The 18,744-nt window shown below is 42.6% G+C and overlaps 2 protein-coding genes across 3 annotated transcripts; both read right to left on the reverse strand.

The window, feature by feature from the left end:
* Positions 1 to 161: 161 nt before the first annotated feature.
* PDCD2L (programmed cell death 2 like) lies at positions 162 to 6,009 on the reverse strand. Its single transcript, XM_032700895.1, has 7 exons — positions 5,892 to 6,009; positions 5,416 to 5,576; positions 5,254 to 5,323; positions 3,853 to 4,250; positions 2,705 to 2,818; positions 829 to 977; positions 162 to 318 (listed from the first exon to the last, which is right to left on the reverse strand). The coding sequence occupies exons 1-7, from the start codon at positions 6,000 to 6,002 to the stop codon at positions 188 to 190; spliced, it is 1,134 nt and encodes a 377-aa protein (XP_032556786.1). The 5' UTR covers positions 6,003 to 6,009; the 3' UTR covers positions 162 to 187.
* A 2,887-nt stretch (positions 6,010 to 8,896) lies between these two features.
* On the reverse strand, positions 8,897 to 17,796 carry LOC116793214 (fatty acyl-CoA hydrolase precursor, medium chain-like). 2 transcript variants are annotated; one of them, XM_032700892.1, is made up of 14 exons: positions 17,694 to 17,796; positions 16,336 to 16,540; positions 15,232 to 15,376; positions 14,818 to 14,951; positions 14,339 to 14,492; positions 13,410 to 13,511; positions 12,410 to 12,514; positions 12,228 to 12,278; positions 11,609 to 11,749; positions 11,438 to 11,524; positions 10,365 to 10,512; positions 10,059 to 10,190; positions 9,680 to 9,752; positions 8,897 to 9,270 (listed from the first exon to the last, which is right to left on the reverse strand). In XM_032700892.1, the coding sequence occupies exons 1-14, from the start codon at positions 17,764 to 17,766 to the stop codon at positions 9,096 to 9,098; spliced, it is 1,725 nt and encodes a 574-aa protein (XP_032556783.1). In that variant the 5' UTR covers positions 17,767 to 17,796; the 3' UTR covers positions 8,897 to 9,095. The 2 variants fall into 2 exon arrangements, with proteins under 2 accessions (XP_032556783.1, XP_032556784.1); XM_032700893.1 differs by lacking the exon at positions 12,228 to 12,278.
* Between the last annotated feature and the right edge of the window lie 948 nt (positions 17,797 to 18,744).

Below are 18,744 nucleotides of genomic sequence, written 5' to 3' on the forward strand. Positions count from 1 at the left end.
TTAGATACTGCAATTTAGCCCAAACCAACAGGGAATGCCAGAGAAGAATGCAGGCAGTTTAAAATTAAAGCAGCACAATTGGATTGTTGCATTGTTATACACTTTCCCTTGTAGTTAAGAAAAAAACAAAAACCCATAACAAGAAAAAACATCCAACGGACTTTTCATCTATGTAGAGAAATACAATTTATTTAAATAATTTCTGATCTGGGTCTTCTTGTACAAAAATAAATTCTTCAAGAGGTGTTTGGTGATTTGTTGGCCAACAGCTTCTCTCGCACGTGTAAACTATAACAGTTCCAAATTCCACTGACAGATCTAAAAACAAAGCAACAAAGGCAGGTGAAGGCAAGAAAAGTGACATAACTGGGGACTATTGCTTACCACTATACTTCAATCTTTGCAGAAACCATTAACTCAGAAACTATTTCTCATATTCAGTCTCCTATGTACACAGCATTTTCTGATTTTAAACGTTTTAAAGCAAGCTGACTTGGAATTTTTAAAGAGCTCCTTAAGTGTCTACAATCTTATCTGACAATATTTATTATTTTCCAAGGCCTCCTTTAAGAGGCAATAAAGACAAATTATTCCCAGGGTCGTGGAATGATCCCTGTTGGAGCTATTAAAGTTCACTGGTGAGCAAGTGAAGGTGCAATCACAGAGTACTCCCTTTTGCTCAGCGAAATCTCTAAGGGAAATAGTGAATTCTACAGAACATGATTACTGTAGTGAAGCACATCAGTGCCTGTGGGGAAAAAGAAACAATCCAAATACCAAAAAGGTGACAGTTTCTGGTATTGACTGGACTAAGGCAGAGCTCAGCACCTGAGTCACTCTGGAGCAGGCTGACCAGGGCTGGCATCAGCTGCAATTCAAACACCCTGCTGCTCCCACAGGTACTGCAGGCTGGAACGCCCTGGCTGATGTTGGCTGGAGGACACGTGATGAACAGAGGCTGCCCACCCCAAGAGTATCTAAGAGAAGAAAGGAAGGAACAATTAATTATTTTTTACCACCTAAATTTGATAGGAAAACTGACATCTTGGCAACTGTGTTCTGGTTTCACTGCACTCTCTGAACTAGCTTGAAGTAAAAACCATGGTTATGAGTCAGAATCATTGCCTAAGCTTCAAAAGAGTCATTAAACAAAGAATAAAGATGGGAAGGGGGAAATACTTGGAAGGCCAACACGTGGAAAATCTTTAGGAAAGACCTGGTTTTAAGGAGATAAATGCTTTGAATTGACACCTCCAAAATATGCTGTACCTGACTCATTTAATTAAGGAAACTACACTTTCCTGAAAAGTGGAATCCTAGTAGCAGTAAAAGGTAAGATTCAAGGAAAAGATTCAACACAGAATAGGTCTCAAACCCACTGCAGTTATGGCTCAGAACTGGTGTTTTATTTTTAAGAGCTCTCACAGCCTCACAACTAACAGGAAACCCAGACCAAGGATGGTTTCCACTGAACACCAAGCAGGAGATTGTGTGCTTTGCTGAAGCTCAACAAGATCCACAGCCCAGGAGCAATGGGAGTCCAACAGCCCTGACATAACCCAGCGAGGGCAAAGGGAGGGCTATGGAAAGATTATAATGAGTATTATATTAATATTTAAACTTTAAAATATATTTTTAATAATGTAATATTTAGATTTTAACGATTTTAAATATTTTATTATTTATAATTAATATTTTACGTCCCAGGAATCACCAGAGGTGATGTTTTAGAATAAAAAATTCCAAGAGCACAATACTGCAAAGTGATAGACCCAGTGAAAAGCTGAAAGAAATGCTACTTGCACTCTGTGTTACTACATCTCCTGTATAACCTTTGGTAGTTAATTAATGAAAGTCACTAATGTTTCTAATGTGTGTAACCAGTCCCTCAGACTTCAGCTCCCATCAAAAAGGCACCAGTTGGTTCCACTTGATTCTGGAAACTTGATAAAGCAAAAGTCTTGTCACTACACTGAGCCGGCCTGACCAGCCAGGCAGCACTGGACTCTGGAACACTTGGTGTGACCCAGGAAAACCTTGTGTATTATCTGCTACTATGAATGACTTATGATTTAATCCCCTTGTTATACTCCCACGCAGAATTAACTCCTCTTTTGGGAGAGTAGCTACTCTGAGGTTACACTGCTTCTGCTCTGGGGAAAGCTACACATTTACAAGACCTGAAGACTGCAGGGGATCAGCACAAGAAGTTACAGAACTGAAGCTTTTAAACAAGTAATTTCTTAATCCAGTAACATCTCAAGGACTGAAACATTAGAAATTACAAACAGGTTACAAAATTTGACAGGAGGAGGTAGCCTGGGAGACCTGTCCCAACAGCACAGCACTGTTCCACCTTACTTCCCAGACTTCCACCTCAAAACAGTCTCTTGAAAATCTGTGTCTGCATTTCAGTGAGTCTTCACAGACGGTCTGGGTCTGTTCTCACCAGGTCTTGTGTCAAAAAAGTCTCCTATAGCCAGAGCTGGGGCCTCTGATCCTACTTTGCTTCTCATCTACTCAGACTTTGTACAAAACCAGCCCAACCAGGGACTGAAGCCTGACCACACAGCCATGGCAACAACTATAATAAATTTTTTGATGAAGAAATAAAAGCATACATATCTTTCCAAAGAAATAGTTTGGTTTGATGTACTAACAATGCAAGTCTACAATCTGTATCTCCCCATTACAACTAGATTACCTTAGAATCTGTTCAGGACACAGAGATATTCTTTTCATAAATTTATGAAACGTGTGGTCCCAGCTTTTGACTTCACTCTTCTCATATTTTTCATTACCACCTTCACCTGCAAAGCTGGAAGAAAACAAGGAAAGAAACAAGATGTTCAATAAGGTTTTCAGTATGACATGCATGTTGTAAATAAGCAGTGGTTACTATACACTCACATTTAATTACACTAAGTACACTAAACAAAACTATATATGTTAGGAGACAATTCCTATTAGGGGTTGCAAGTGAACATTCTGCTTCTGGTTCTTCAGTTTCTGGTGGCTTACAATTACCAACAGTGCTTCAAACTATCCCATGGGATTCAAATCCACCAGCTTTATTCCTTCAAAAAACCCTTTAGTAACTTCTCAAAAGTTTTTCTAGTTTTTAAATTATGATGTTGTCTTTTTCAGTTTTGAATCAAACATAATTAAGGTTCTATGATTCTATAAAAGTCAACAAAACTCAACAGGAACACCACTGCTGACAAGTGTTCTATGCAGATTATGCAAGGACAGTAGCTTTAGCTATAAACAAATTCAACATTGTCCACAACTCAGGAAAAGTCAAATGACCCGGATATAAGTGCTCACTGTGATCACCTAAGTTAAACATTTTATTAAGAAAATGTTTTCAGTAACTACATTCAAAAATTGTTTTTCAGACAACCTTCACTAAACCTTCAGGAGTCTTACCATCATGACAGTCTCTAGCCAAAAATCCCTAAATCCTTGAACTCTTCAAAATGCAACTGCAACATAAGAAAAGCTTTAGCCTTGTAAAGAAAAAGTGTCAAATGTCACAATATAAACCCATGCCACTTAGCACAGATATTGTTTCAGCCACCCTGGTTTGGATCCAGAGATTGACTGTCCTCTGCTCTATCTAGAGCCCAAGAACATTCCAACTGCTCAGAAATAGATGCATCTTTGAAAAACTCAAAATTTGACAGAACTGGGTGCACTGTTCTGTTCTTCCAACAAACCAGTGTTCCTGAAGGAGCCAGTTCCAAACAAAATCATCCAGGTTTAGTGGCAGTCCCATTTAGATCATCAGTCAGCACACAGGAAACTACACAATTCCTCCAGTTTCACCATGAAATCCAAACCTGTTCTCACCTTTCTGACATCATCTGTTCCAAATCAAGCCCCTCTCTCTGCTGATACTCCTTCAGTAGCTCATCTGCATGGTCTGTATCCAGGAAGCCACTGCAGTCTTCCTCATCCACCACATTAATATAAAAGGGTTGGAAGACAGGAGCAGGACCAGGTGTTTCCATTACCATTTCCTCACTGGCTGCAGGATGTGTGTCCTGGGAACCTGAGCCCTCTGCAGCCTCAGCCAAGCGAAGCTGTTGGAGCTGGGATGCACAGTCCAGCTCTCTGGACAAGGAGCTGCTCACTGCTTCACCTAAGCCCAGCAGGGAGGCACATGCAGGAGGCTCTGCTGCATCACTGACTCCCCAGTCATCTGCCTCCTCACACCAATCCTTTGCAGCAAAGTTTGATCCTTGTTTCTGAGAACCCCCCAAAAAAGGAAAGAGAACATTGTCAAGTCATCCACCCTAAAGCACTTCAAATAGAGTTTCCTAACAGCTGAGAAAACTGAAACCTTAACCTAGTGCTCAGTGTTATTTCACATATTCTCCTCACAGTGTTACTTCCCATCATACACACATTTACTTTTCACATCAGAACAGTTATGGCAAGGAACATCTCACGCTGGAGAATCAGAACAGGAATTCATCAGCAGTTTGAGTGGCCCTTGTCCATCCTGCTGCCATGGCCCTGCCAGCTGGCTGGGGTCCTCCAGCTGCAGCACAGTTACTGCCACACAGTTAAGTCCAAGGGCAGAATGTGGAAGGAAGTAATAACAACAGTAATGACACCACCATCATTTTGTCAGAGTAAAGCTCATTTACAGACCAAAATTTCACATTGCAAATGCCCCAGCTGAATAAACAGTTCCTGCCTGTTTTCGCTAATTTGACTGCCACCTGCCTCTTCCAATCTGCTTAAGCCAATATGCAGTTTTTTCTCACGAGTATATTAACAATACTTCAGTTGGATTAATTAAAACTCATGACAATTTTTTAAAAAATAAATTTGAATTAGAACATAAAGAAAACATCTTAAAGGTCTGAACCTAAACAGTACAGCCCAATCATTTGAAGCTGAAAAATGATGTTTAGTTAGCACCACTAACTAAAGTATTAAATACCAATTTTGACCATACAGCTGAAGTATGATTTCCACTTTAAAATCATCCTAACACAACTTACATCTGTGATCTAATCTTCTAGTAAACAATGTAGTATGGTGTCAAAAATTCCGTGACATGACTTCTTCACACGACCACGCATGTGACTGGAAGCTAATGTATAGCACAGCTTCTGGAGAAACGTTGTGGTTACTTAAACAACGGGACATAAGGTGTGAAGCTCTTCCAGCTCAGCCGTGGCTCTATTTCCAAGCCTCCCCCCAGCCGTGGCGCAGCGGCGGGCAGGCTGTGAGCGGTACCTGTGTCACGGGGTGGGCTCGGGCTTCCTTCTCCTGCGCCTGCGAGTACTGGGAGCGCAGCACCTTCCAGCTTCGGCGTGGGGCAAAGAGAGACACGGTGAGCGCGGGGAAGAGCGGCAGGAACACCCCCCACACCGCGGGCTGCCGTCCCCCCGGGCTCACCTGTGCGCGGCGGGGCCGCAGCCGGGCGCGGCGCAGGCGAACACGTGCAGGGCGCGGTGCGCGGGCCCGCGCTCCAGCGGGCAGTACACCTGCACCAGCAGCGACAGCGCCCGCCCGCACCGCCCGCACCGCGGGGCCGCCCGCACCCGCGGCGGCCAGTCCTGCAAAGGGGGCGGCACTGAGGCACGGCCGGCACCGACCGGCACCGCCTCGGCACCGACCGGCACAGCCCAGCCCTCAGCCCCGCGCTGAGGCACGGCCGGCACTGACCAGCACAGCCCTCAGCACGGGCACGGCACTGGGAGGCGGCCGGGCCGGAACCGACCGGCACAGCCCGACACCGACCAGCCGATCCCGGCCCTGCAACACCCGCCCGGCGCTGACACCCGCCCGGTCCCGCCATCCGCCCGCCGCGGAGACCCGGCCGGACCAGGCCCCGCCATCCACCCCCGGGCCCGGCCCGGCCCCGGCCGTACCGCGGAGCCGCCCAGCTTGTTGGTGGCCCATGCGGGGAGCGGCGCGGCCCCGGCCGGCCCGGCCATGGGCGCGTCCCGCAGCCCGAGCAGCACGGCCGGCTCGCCCGACATGGCGGCCCCGACCCGCCCTGCGCGTGCCCGGGGTGCGCGTGCCCGCGGGCGGAGCCGGATCTCGCGGCACGGCGGGTGCGGCGGCAGCTCCGGCCCCGACAGACACCGCGCACAGACGGACCGTGACAACCCCGGACAGACACCGCGCACAGACGGACCGTGACAACCCCGGACAGACACCGCGCACAGACGGACCGTGACAACCCCGGACAGACACCGCGCACAGACGGACCGTGACAACCCCGGACAGACACCGCGCACAGACGGACCTTGCCGGCCCCGCGCACAGAGCGCAGACCCCGCGGTTATCGCCAGCTCTCCGCAGGAAGGGGCGCTGGGGCGGCAAAGGCCGCACAGCGACTGTCAAAGCTTTTCACTGTTTATACACTTTAGCAAACAAAGGCACTAAGGTTCGTTGGCTACAAGTTACCACCTAGTCCTCTTGTTAATTAGTGTTCTATTCGTTAATAATTCCCTCGCTTCTCATGCTAATTAGTCCCATGCTCAGTGTTCTCCTTCTTTTGGATCAGAGACCGTTAGTCGATGGTCGTGACCTGCCCCTGCTGGAATTACCCTTTGCCCAGCTGGACCTGATTTCAGCACAGTTGCTGAGTTGTCTTTATTAGTTTCTTTTTTATCTTTATGCACCAAATGTCCTTATGGCCTGTAAATTCTGCATTCCCTGTGCCCAAATCAGTGGTACATCCTTCTTCCCAAGCCTTGTTAACCTCCCCCAAGTCTGAGATCATTGAAACACGTCCAGCCCTAAACCTTAACAAGGCAATTCTACCGACAATTAATTTGTCTTTCTAACTAATACCTGGACATCACTTAGACTTGCTGGCTGCTCTCTGTTCCACAGATTAAATCTCCCTCCTTGTTGATTAGGCTTGAAAGTATACAAAGATTAAACATCAAAGAACATCCTTTTTTTTAAGAAAATTTTTACATATTCCACATTTTGGAATAAGATGCCCTGAGAAGCAGGACTGGCACATAACAAACTTGGTGGCTGACTTGGAAAGGCAATTATAGAAATTATGTCTTGTTAATACATTTAAAAAAAAAAGATTAAGGGTTCTGTGTGAAAAACAGAACAATAGCAGCAGTTCTTGCTGAATATTATCAACTAAATGAACTGCAAACAGAGGTGCATCCATTTGTATTTAATGTATATGCACTGTTACCTTGAGCCGAATTGGGTGACTGTACCAAGTACCATTAATATTAAAGCTATAAAATAAAATGAGGTTTGGAGTATAATGTAGGAACCTGCTGCTTAATGGTAGCCTACACATCGTGGCTGTGGTATTACTCCTTTCTCAGCTGTTTGACACTGTGCCATTCTTTATGTTTGGGTTTTAAAGAGGACACATGGACAAAATGCTTCTTCTCACAGTCAGAAAGTCCTTTGTTATCATATGTGCCTAATAAAATACCAGGGCTCCCTTTCTCACAGGTTGTACTTATGACTTTGCATTCCCAAACACACAGAATTTCTTTTATCTTGTTTAAGAAAATGATTTTTGTGAACCTACAAGGACAGAAACAGTGGTTCAACTAACAAACCAATAATGGACACAAAGGCTATTTCAGACCAAATCAAGGGGAGGAATAAAATGTCCAGCACTATGGTTGCTGCAATTACTTAATGATGGCTTTTTGCAAGTAATGGTAGCAGCTGGGGTTTTTTCAAATTAGGGGAAAAAAAAAATGCCCAGAAGGGCATGTCCAGGCATGTCCACTGCTCAAGGTCCACCTGGGTGTAAAAGCAAGTCCAAGTGAACCCAGAGGAGAGGAGGACGAAGAAAACATCTACTAGAATTCAACATCTGCAGGCAGTTGTGTCACTGTGACAGCCCCTCCTGGGAGGAGCAGCCACAGGCTGTGGGGTGCTGTGGGAGATGGGAGGGGGAGCCTGGCACCAGTTAAAGGAGCTATTTTATTTAGAGCTATTTTATGTAGAGCTATTCTATTGCTGTTTTTTTCTTGTTATGAGCAGAGTTCTTGTGGATTCCTGGATACTTGCATTGCCTGTTCCTTTGTGCCTGGCAAGTGTCTCTTGCTTGTCATGTGACTTTGCAAAAAGCCACTTCACCACTTGTGTGCCCTGACACGTTCCAGATGTGCCACAAATGTGGTCACAGCTGCTGGTGCCCTTGGAAGGTGGAAGACTGGGGGTGCATTTTGCACATCAGCAGGTCTCCTCTCTGAGGGCCTGTGGACAATGCTGAGCCAACACCTTTGCTCTCCCTCTGCCTCAGTGGGGTCTGTCCTGCCAGCAATGCTTCCTCCCTCCTGCCAGTGAACTGGGAATTTGCCAGACTGAAGAACACATAATCACACCACAGAACAGTTTGTGTCAATCCTGGAGCATTGAGCCTCAGGTTCTGCAAAGAAACCTGAAAAACTCATACCTGAGACCCTTCAGGTTGAAGAAAGAAACTGGGCACCTTTCTGGCTTCCTGGGTGTGATTTAACCTCTTGGAATGAGCCTGTGTCAGTTAAGTGAAAGAAAAGGAAGTTCCAAAAAAATTAAGAGCAACATTTATTTATAACAATTCACAAACCAATAAAACAAGTAGAGATTTTCTGTCCTCAGTTGAGGGATGTTGAGCCAATCTCACAGATGTAAATTGATGGATGCTCTGCTCCCTACAAGCTATTTCCAATTAAAGAAAGTGGAAAGAGGCTGTAAGGACAACTGACCATGCTCTTCTGAAAGAAGAGGGGAGTAAGCATAAAAGGTAGCCAGACACTTACAATATATTCTGTATAAATAATTTCTTACAGATTTCAATTTATTTGCCAATTCCCTCCTCATTATTCAGTTTTGATATCCACTGAGTAGATACTGTGGTCTGTTTGAGCCTGAAAGATCGAGGGGGGGGGTGTTTCTGCTTGCTCCATTAAATAGTGATTTTTAGTCCAAAAAACATTCCAGATTTCCCTTGTTTCTCTCCTTTCACTGTGACCAGGACAACAGATTACATGATAGTGAGTTAGAAGGTGATTATAACTCTGCATCCTGACAAACTAATTTTATTTGACTTTACTTTGGGTCTTAAAAGCAAACTGTACCCTCTGCAGCTCTTACAGGTCTGTGTGTTCCCTCCTTTCACTCATCATTTGTTTCATGAGCTGTGTCCAAAACTTCATTTTGCCTTCTTTGAATTTCTGTGCTGCCTTTTGGTTCAGGTCTATCTCCAGGTATTTCTCATCCAGATCATACTGAGGCCAATGGACCAAGCCTTCTCCGTTGGGATTTCTGGAAATAACAAGGAAAAGTTAGCTTTCCGTTTGCCTGTCATCGCCCTCTGGCTGCTCGGGTTGAGCATTTCAGAAAACTAACACGAGCTCAGATTATGTGATTCTGGTCCCTGAATAGTTGGATGTTTTTTATGAAAATGCTCCTCAGCAGAACAGCAAAAGTTTAATAGTTGCCATTACTTTTGGATCTAAAACTCCATTGCAGATGGAGTTCTAGCTCTTGGATTATTTTTTTCTTTCTTTTTGTGTCTGCAGGTTCATTTAAAAGACATTAAGAAGAGAAATAATTTGCTTCAATATTTATCTTAAATTCTGCCAAATTTCTAGGAACCACATAAGTACTGCTTCAGGCATGTCTCAGGCAGCACAGACCAAACTTGAGCTGTAAATAGCATTATGATTCTCACCCATTTCTAGCAAAGTTAGTCCAGTATTTCATAATAGTTCTGCTAAGTTTATTTTCTTCTTCTGTAGCATGTCCTGCAAAGTGAGAGATAAAATGGCAGCATTAGAAACTGGATAATTAGTAGCAGCTCTACCAATTCCAATAGGCTGTAGTCAGTTCTACCTGTTGCTCTGAGCTATGACAGTTTTACCTGAGCAGAGCTCTAGGACAGAGCTGCAGATGAGTGATTTCGTTAAAAGTATCTACTACTAAAGACAGAAAATTTTTGTGTTTCTTACAATATTTGTAAGAGAGAAAGTCTATTCTAAAGTCCTCCAATAACTAAAATGAGCAATAAGGATGCTTTAAAAGGAATACTTTAGCAAGCATGGATACATCACCAGCTAAGAATGGCTTTCCAAAGACAAAGGCGATCTCGGATGCATGATCTGCTTTTACAAAGTCTGGTAAAACACCTTCTGCTTCACTTGGTCGATGCTGGAATTCATAGAAGTAGACTGGGTTGCCAGCATCTGGTAAACAGGGAAGAGTGTTAGTCTGAGAGCCACCAAAGAGGATAAACTTTCACTACCAGCTGTTTAAATGTTCAGTAAATATCAGTTCTTTGGGTAATGAAGTGTGACACATACTGTCCACACCACAGCCCGGGTGAGAATTCTACATTTCTTCTACTGATGCTGCATTACCTCTGTGGAATTTAGCCACTTCAAGGGATGAAAACACAAAGAAGACATCTCCCAGTGCATCCAGAAGGCCATCTCGCACTTGAGCAGGGCTGTCTGTATTCCCTATGTACTCATTGTACAGCCCATCAACAGCTGCAGACGTAACACCCTGAGAGAACAATAAAAGGGGCTTACAACGCTTACAGGGATCATGATCATTAGGAAGAGTAACAGCACTAATTGAGTGTGGCATATGCATGTCTCTGGCTAACCCCCAAATACTACCTTTCAGAGAAAATCCTCAACTGTCAGAGTGTGGCTCAGAGCTCAGGATTGGAGTTGCACAGCTATCAGATATAGGTGTTCTCAGGGAAAAGAGATAGGCAAGATCTAAAGATCAAACATCTTTAGATTAACAGTAGTCAACAATGTTGACTGTTCTCCATTCTGTGGAAATAAACTCTCACAAAAGCAAAGAAATCCTCTGGATTTCATGAAATCCATTTATTGTTGTAGATGACCATAATTTACTCCCTTTCTCGGTTCGTGGTGGATGTCTGTGACACTGAATGATCCCTTGCAAGTACTGTGGAGTCCTTAATTCTTACCTTTTAACCTGTCTTTTTCTATATTTAGTAGTTTCAGGAGAGCACAAAGGAACCAGAAAGCTGAGAGATTTGTAAAGTACAGGGAAGCCAAACCTCAAGCATCCTAAAGATCTCGAGTTGTCCTTCCTTGTCTCCCAGTAGTGCTTTATTAGGTCTCATGTCATACCTGCTGGGACTGTGCATGTCTTGGATAACCCAGGGGTATCTAAAATGTCACAAGAGACCTGTGTTTAGACACCTGAATCACTCCTGGATTTCCACAGAACTCCTTTTTAAGAAGAGGGGCACTGAGGCTGGAAATTTAGAGTGTTTTCAATCACTAGAGGTAACAGGAACACACCACACTGCTGCCCATTACTGCCCCAGGGTAGGAAGCTGCTCAACAGAACAAAGTTTGTCTGTGAAATGTATCCCTCCAGGAGTGCAAACACAGAACCAGAGCAAGTGAAGCAGCAGCACTGGGTTATTCTGAAAATGGTCTCTTACCTTATGTAATACTACTAAGGAGCGCTGCAAAATTTCACGTGCAACATTTTTATCCAGACCATCCATGAAAGGAGGAAATTTCATCATCTGCATGATACAGAGAATCATATTTCTTAGAAAATCTTATATTTACAAAATGATACATAGGTAACAACATTGTAAGTCTCTTACCATAGGAAGTCCCCATGTAAATTCACCGTTATTTACTCCTATCATATATGGGACTGCATTGATTGATTTTTCAGATAGTAATTGCCTGGGACTCTTTGGAAAAAAAACACCATCTGCACATGAACTGATGAAAAAGAAATCCTGAGAAAATGGGGGAAAAAGAAAAGGAAAGCTTCATTAATACTGTAATTTTGCTTCTAAAAAAAGTCTAGATTTTTTACTGTGGTTCCAAAGCGAAGCCAAATGAAAATACAATAAGTAATGGTATTCAAACCATCTTTAATTTTCTGACAGATTCTCTGCACTAGGCAGAAGCTTCTGTGAAGATTAGCATTAAATTTCTAATGTTTGTGAAACATAAGTGATTATGTCCAATTTACATCTTTTCTTCGTTCAGTATTGTTACAGATGTGTGGAGCAGTGGGGGAAAAACCAACTTGAGCGTGGAAATTTCAAAGGCACATATAGCCCAGCATTGTGATAAGACCTTTTAAGTTGGACGTAATATATTATATGAATTAATTGTCAGGTTCTCCAGGTGAAACTGGGACATTTCATACACTCTTTCCCTTTCCCTGGGAGAGCATGCACAAGAGGCTGCGTGCAGAAAGGGCAGTACCTGTTTGCAGTTCTCAGGGGAGGTGTTGCACAGCCGCAGTGTTGTCATGTCCTGAAAAGGCCCAGAAAGTCAAAGGTTACACTCACTTCGAGTTCTCCTGACATCACAGCACACAAATAGTATTCTCTGTGATGATAACATTTGAAATGTCATTTAAATGCAAGAGGTATAATTTTCCCTACCATTTTTAGTGTTAGTTGTAGTATCTCTTCTTCTGTTTTTTCTCTCAAGCACTCAACTATTGCAGCTGAAGTGGATTTTTCACAGCCAGAGACATCAGCAATTTTCTGTAAGCAATAAAACCAAACACTTTTGGACACATTTCCTATATCTGACTGTATGAGCCACCAAACCCAAGAGCCCAGTGTGGGAGCAGAAACTCCTGCACAAGGATGGCTGGAGCCTTGCATGTCCCAGCTGTGCAGGGAGGGAATAGGAAGCCCTTTTAACCTTCACACTGTGGGCTGGGCAGAAGGACAAAACCTATGCTTCCAATTTTTTTTTAATACAGAAATATGCCAAGATAATCCTTCCAATAAATAAGATGCTGGGCTGAGAAAGCAGAATGGCATAAAGGGCTTAGAGAATACAACCATCTGTATGGTAACAAAGAGCACTTGATACCATTTTGGTGATGTCTTTTTGGCTGGAGTAACAGCTGTCATTAGAGAGAGCTCATTAAAGTGTTGTCTCTTTTATATCCCAGGTTCTACATTCCTTGAAGTTGTTTCTTATAGTTGAAGAAGAACAAAAAGGGTTGAGGTCAGTACTTCTCAAATTAAACAAACTGAATAAAGTCTTGTTTGTTTGCAAACAGGCATCAAATAGAAGGGGAAGAGAAGAGTATTCAGAATCTGATACCATTTGCCAGCCAAAAATTATAGCTCAACTTTTCTTGAAGACACTACATGCTATAATATTCCTTGACATTTCACACTTCTTCCCTACTTTCTCTCTTCACTTCCTTAGTCTTTTGCTTTCACTGACACATATGTGGATATTTGGGTACTTGAAAAGCAGAGCATCATTAAATATGGACTATTTACACACAGAAACACTGTCTTTACTGACTGTGGGTTTTGTTTCACAAAAACAAAAGCCTGTTTCTATATTTTAGAATAAACAGTTTAAGATATGCAAAGCTATCTGAAAAAAGAATTAAAATTAGCACAAAATACCCACTTGTGCTTCCTCCTTAGGCTGGTCAGTGAATGAACCCAGAAGGGCAGTACCACTCTCTGAAATGGCCCTGTGGAACAAGCCCTTTGCCAGGGGAGATAGGACCTGTGAAAAAGCAAGAACAAGCATGACAAGCATTGTGTTTTAACCACTGACTAAGAATTCTGATATCAGGAATTGCCATTTAAAATGTTTTGAAAGCAAATGTCATAAGACTGTTATTCTGTAGCCTCTGACCATAGTTCAACTGTGCAAAGGGCTTTGGCAGCACTAGCAGAGATAAGGATTTCATGCTTGTGTTTTCCCCTCCCACAGCAATTTGCTTCCCAGACTTCATGGAACTCCACTGCAAACCAGAAGCTAATGGAATTTGCCTAAGACAGTCAGGCTGTGCTGCAAAAGGGAATAAAGAACTATTGGCCAGGGGGCCAAAGCTTAGGAAACAGGAATTTTTATCCCATGTAACAATGAACCCTGGTTTCACTCTGTGATCTGCACCAAACTGTGAGAGGCTGGAGAAGAAGAGCATCTTAGCCAATGTGCTCAGTGTTGATGTAAAATTTTAACACAATCACTGGGACACAAAATGTGTGTCCATTTCAGCTCTCGTGACTATTCACCTCGATTACTTTGCACAAGTGACTGGTCTGTGAGTCCTCTTACAGGACTTTTCTCACAAGGTTAGACTTTGGCAGGTTTGTTTGCATTGAAAAAAAGCAAACACACCAAATTTAATTTAGTGGATGAGAGATAACATTTTGGGACTAACTACAAGTACTTGTACTGTTGTTGTACCACAGACAGAGGTGATGTGCCACTTACTGTAACACCATCCCTTTGCTCCCAGACTTCTCATGCAGATACTGAAAATGAACAGGGATGGTGGTTTTAATCCCACAAGTAATTAAAATTCAGTGTTACTGTGAACTTACAAGAGCAGAAACACTGATTCCTCCTGCAGATTCTCCAGTGATAGTGACAGATCCTGGATCTCCTCCAAAATGGATGATGTTTTCCTGAATCCACTGAAGAGCTGCTACCTGATCTAAATATCCCCAGTTCCCTCGGGCATGTTCATCACCAGTGCTGCAGAGAAAGGACACCTTTGTTTCAATGCTCAGTGCAAGAAAAAAGGCAGTGGAAAATACAGCCTGTGGTGTGAGAAATCATCTGCCATTCCCTGCACAGAACTTCTCTCCACAACTGAAAAATAAACAGCCTTCAGATGAGAGCAGCAATCCAAGAACAGATCTGAAAGCTGAGTTGGGACTGGTAAATTGTTCCCAGTGGTTGCAGATGCAATTAAGAAATGCAGAGTTTCTTTGCATAAATGAGTCTCTTGCACTTCACCAAGGCTTTGCACACATCATTTTGGAAATCACTTGGCAAAAAATGGGATAAAACATCTTACCTAAGATATCCAAGGACACCTAATCTGTACTGAATTGCTACAACCACCACATTTTCAAAGGCTGCTAATGCTGAACCATCATATGGTGAAGCTCCTCCAAGAACTAATCCACCTCCATGTATCCATACAAAGACCTGGAAAGACAAAACCAGAATCAACCCAGCACAGACCTAAGCTCCCAGTGATAAAAACTAAATTAACCCAAAATAAAATATCTTTTGTTGTTTCACTCCTGATTCTTTCAGATTACATTTCAAAAATGGTAGAAATCGTTTGGATCTGCGAGTCTACAAAATGGCATTGATTTTGTTAAATACTTACACTTTATCAGTACCCTGTGACTTTGGACAAATTATTTAGAGGAAATCAAGCATAAAATAAATTTCCTAGAGGTTTTATAATGGTTTTGCTTACAGGCAACTTCTGCTGTTCTCCTGCAGAAACGGGTGTGTACACATTTAGGTACAAGCAATCTTCAGACACCTGAAGAGGAACCTTCTCCTTTCTATTAGTAATCATGTCTGAAAAATACTGTCCTAGGACTGGATCCTGCACACACCTGAAAAAATAACAAGCAACAAATACTGTTAATATGTTTTCCTCCTTTGACCTCTCATTATTGAGATGTGTAAAAAGGAGCCACTGCCTACTGCAATACGCAGGGACATGCAGATAAATCCTGCATGTTTCAAAATATCACAGAAATATATCTGCAAACACATAGGGCTATAAATGCCTTCAATGGAAATGTAAATTAATTATTTTACATCTCCAACAGCATTTTATATTGTAATGGGAGGTATTAGACTTGGAGCACTAAACAAGGGCAAGAGGACAAATGGATAAAACATTTACAAGGTAGACTAGAATTGCCCTGCATTTCTTATGTGCCCTATTAACCATGTGACTCAGTATTTTTTCCTTAATAAGTATTCCAAAGGTTTATAAACACTGGGAAGTGATGGCCAAATGCTCCCAAGACAGAGGATTTTCAGTAAAGTGCTGATCCATATCAGTTCATCCCTAATGCCCATTAAATAGCAGTAAAGAGAGCAGCTAATAAAGATGTCTTTAGAAATGTGTTCACTGCAACAGCTGCAGATGTAACGAGATGGCACCAAGGAATTTATCTTCGTGGATTTTGATTGCCCTGGATGTGCAGCAGTGTCATGAAATTGCTTATAACGTAAATATAAATATAATATACAATTATATAAATTATACAAATTATACAAATGATTAAAATAATATAAATACAAATAATATAAATAATAGAACATACGATAATATAATAGAGAATATTTATTTATATACTATAATATAAATTAATATTATAGTAGTAGAAAGTGATTAAGTAGAAAATAGGAATAATATTAATATAATATAATGAATAATAATAAATTCTACGAATTATATTTATATATATAAAATAATAGTATATACATTATTATATAATGTAGAAATAATATATAAATATAAAATTACTTAAATATTCAGTGGTTTTTGTCACTGCCTTACATTGGTGGGTAGGAAGTGGCATCTCTGACACCTTTCCATGGCTCAGGTGGCTGGGGCTCAGAAAACCTCAGGGATCCAAGTGGAGGTTTAGCAAAAGGAAGTCCCAAAAAGACATTTACACTCCTCTCAGCTGTGTCTACTTTGAATTGGAACCCTCGGACTCTCCCATATTTGGTCTCCACTTCTGGTTGCTCTGCTTTTTGTCCTGGAGGATGTGAGCACAAAATCACAATCGGTCCATTTGTAAGTACTTACCAGATTTCTAATTGCTGGATTTGCTACTTAAATATACACCTGTTGTTTACTTAATAATTTTCATACATAGGGCTTCAATAAACTCTAATCAGTTCTAACAGTACACTAACTTACTATTTTATATTACTAATTTTATTACTCGCATTTACTAATCAAAATTTTAGATTTTCTAATTTATTCTAATACACTTTTCTTACACCTTTATTAAATCAGTCTAGCTGACATTCTTTCAGCCTTCATGTTGATTAGTCTGTGGGTATAGTTTCCCCCAGGTATATCATATGTATTGTCTTACCACTCACATCAGTGATTGCACACCGATCTTAATGTCTTTTGGTCTGGGTTGTTACATAAAAGCCCAATAGATTGCTCTCGCTCAGAAAAGGCAATGAACAGACTAAATATATTCCAGACTCTAGATTGTACATAAAGCCAAAAGAAAAAGCTTCTAAAAAATGTCTGGCATGTACAGATACTGTTAGCATTTAAATAAGATTCCCTTTAAGATTGGTGTGAAAGTTCTCAGTCCCAAGTTACAGATGTGGTACCGTGGCCTGCTCTGCCTCAGCACACAAGATCTTGATTTTGCTATTTGCAAAAAAGGCAAATAAGATGAATGACTGAAAAGAGATCACAAAAAGAAATGAAGAACTATTTGCTATTCCAACTCCATTTCTGTGCAGCAGGGTCGGGTGCCCGGGGTTCCCCAGGGGAGGCAGCTCCGGGTGTGCTCGTGGTATTTTCCTGAACCCACTGAAGAGCTGCTACCTGATCTAAACATCCCCAGTTCCCTCTGGCACGTTCATCACCAATGGTGCCGAGAAAGGACACCTTTGTTTCAATGCTCAGTGCAAGAAAAAGAAAGAGGAAAATACAGCCTGTGGTGTGAGAAATCATTTGCCATTCCCTACACAGAACTTCTCTCAACAACTGAAAATAAACAGCCTTGAGATGAGAGCAGCAGCCCAAGAAGAGCAGATCCGAAAGCTGAGTTGGGACTGGTAAATTGTTCCCAGTGGTTGCAGATGCAATTAAGAAATGCAGAGTTCCTTTGCATAAGCGAGTCCCCTGCACTCCTCTTCATCAAGACCCTGTGGATTTACCTGTTGCCCCCAGCGCCGTCACCCCGAGGGTGAGGATCCAGGCGAGCAGCGCCGCGTCCCTCCCCGCTGCCATGGTGCCGCGGTCACAGCTCCCCGAGAGCGCCTTTTGTACCCAGGGCAGGAGCAGTTGCGCAAGGCACAGCCCTGATGGGCCGGGGCAGCGCTCGGGCCGGGAGCCAGCGGGGCTGGGGCTGCCGGGGCAGAGCCCTGAGCCGCTCCCGGGCACCGCTCAGCACCGGCGGGACTGGGACAGGGAGCCTCCTGCCCCACAAGGGTCCCGCCGCCTCCCTGCTGCTCCTTTGGAATCTTAGTCACAAAATCTCTGCTTCAAAATGCTCTGGAAAGAGCCTTCCTTGCCCCACGAGATGGGTCCTGCTGCTGTGCCACCACTCTCTGTGACAGCGAAGGGAGGATTTCCTCACAGTACACGGCAGGGACCAGGAAGGGAACCTCACTTCTGCTTTATTACAGGTTCAGTTGATTTTCACAGAATATTCTGAGTTGGAAAAGACTCACAAGGATCTTCAAGTCCAACTCTTCAGTGAATGGCCCATACAGGGATTGAATCCACAATCCTGGCATTCTTAGCTCCAGACTCTGACCAACTGAGCTCATCTCATTCTGGCATTAAGACCTCAATGTAAAAAACACAACATAGTCAAATCCAAACCACTATCCCTGGACAGTGTGCTTTTCCTGAAGTAAAAGTTGAGGGATTTTTATTCTCACAAAAAGGGTATTTTTTCGACAAAAACAATTCTAGAAAAATCCTAGCTTTTTCTGCAGGTTCAGGAGACATCTGTCATTCAGTCCTGTGTGTTCAGGCGTGTTTGGTATAGTGTTGCAATACAGTTGTAACAATCAAGAGATGACTTACCAGCTTTTGTAGTGCTGGAACAATATTAAAGGGTGGTATTTGGGTGTTAACTATATATTTAATACTTTAGTACTCCTAATAGATCAGGAAGATTTATTTTCTATGTCAGCTCACCTCCATAATCAAAGCATGATGTGCAAAGGAGAGACTAGAATAGTTGAATAGGAACAAAGG

The sequence above is a fragment of the Chiroxiphia lanceolata genome, chromosome 13 (assembly GCF_009829145.1).
Source record: "Chiroxiphia lanceolata isolate bChiLan1 chromosome 13, bChiLan1.pri, whole genome shotgun sequence".
NCBI classification, from domain to species: Eukaryota; Metazoa; Chordata; class Aves; order Passeriformes; family Pipridae; genus Chiroxiphia; species Chiroxiphia lanceolata.

Excerpts from the sequence above, each read along its gene's own strand:
- PDCD2L (XM_032700895.1), bottom strand. The coding sequence starts at position 6,002 with ATGTCGGGCGAGCCGGCCGTGCTGCTCGGGCTGCGGGACGCGCCCATG. Across the intron at positions 5,577-5,891 it reads ACAAGCTGGGCGGCTCCGCG|GACTGGCCGCCGCGGGTGCG; the intron begins GTACGGCCGGGG and ends CCCCCTTTGCAG. Across the intron at positions 319-828 it reads CCTGCTCCAGAGTGACTCAG|ATCTGTCAGTGGAATTTGGA; the intron begins GTGCTGAGCTCT and ends CTTTGTTTTTAG.
- LOC116793214 (XM_032700892.1), bottom strand. The coding sequence starts at position 17,766 with ATGGCAGCGGGGAGGGACGCGGCGCTGCTCGCCTGGATCCTCACCCTC. Across the intron at positions 12,279-12,409 it reads TACAACTAACACTAAAAATG|GACATGACAACACTGCGGCT; the intron begins GTAGGGAAAATT and ends GGGCCTTTTCAG. Across the intron at positions 11,750-12,227 it reads CCCCTGAGAACTGCAAACAG|GATTTCTTTTTCATCAGTTC; the intron begins GTACTGCCCTTT and ends CCATTTTCTCAG.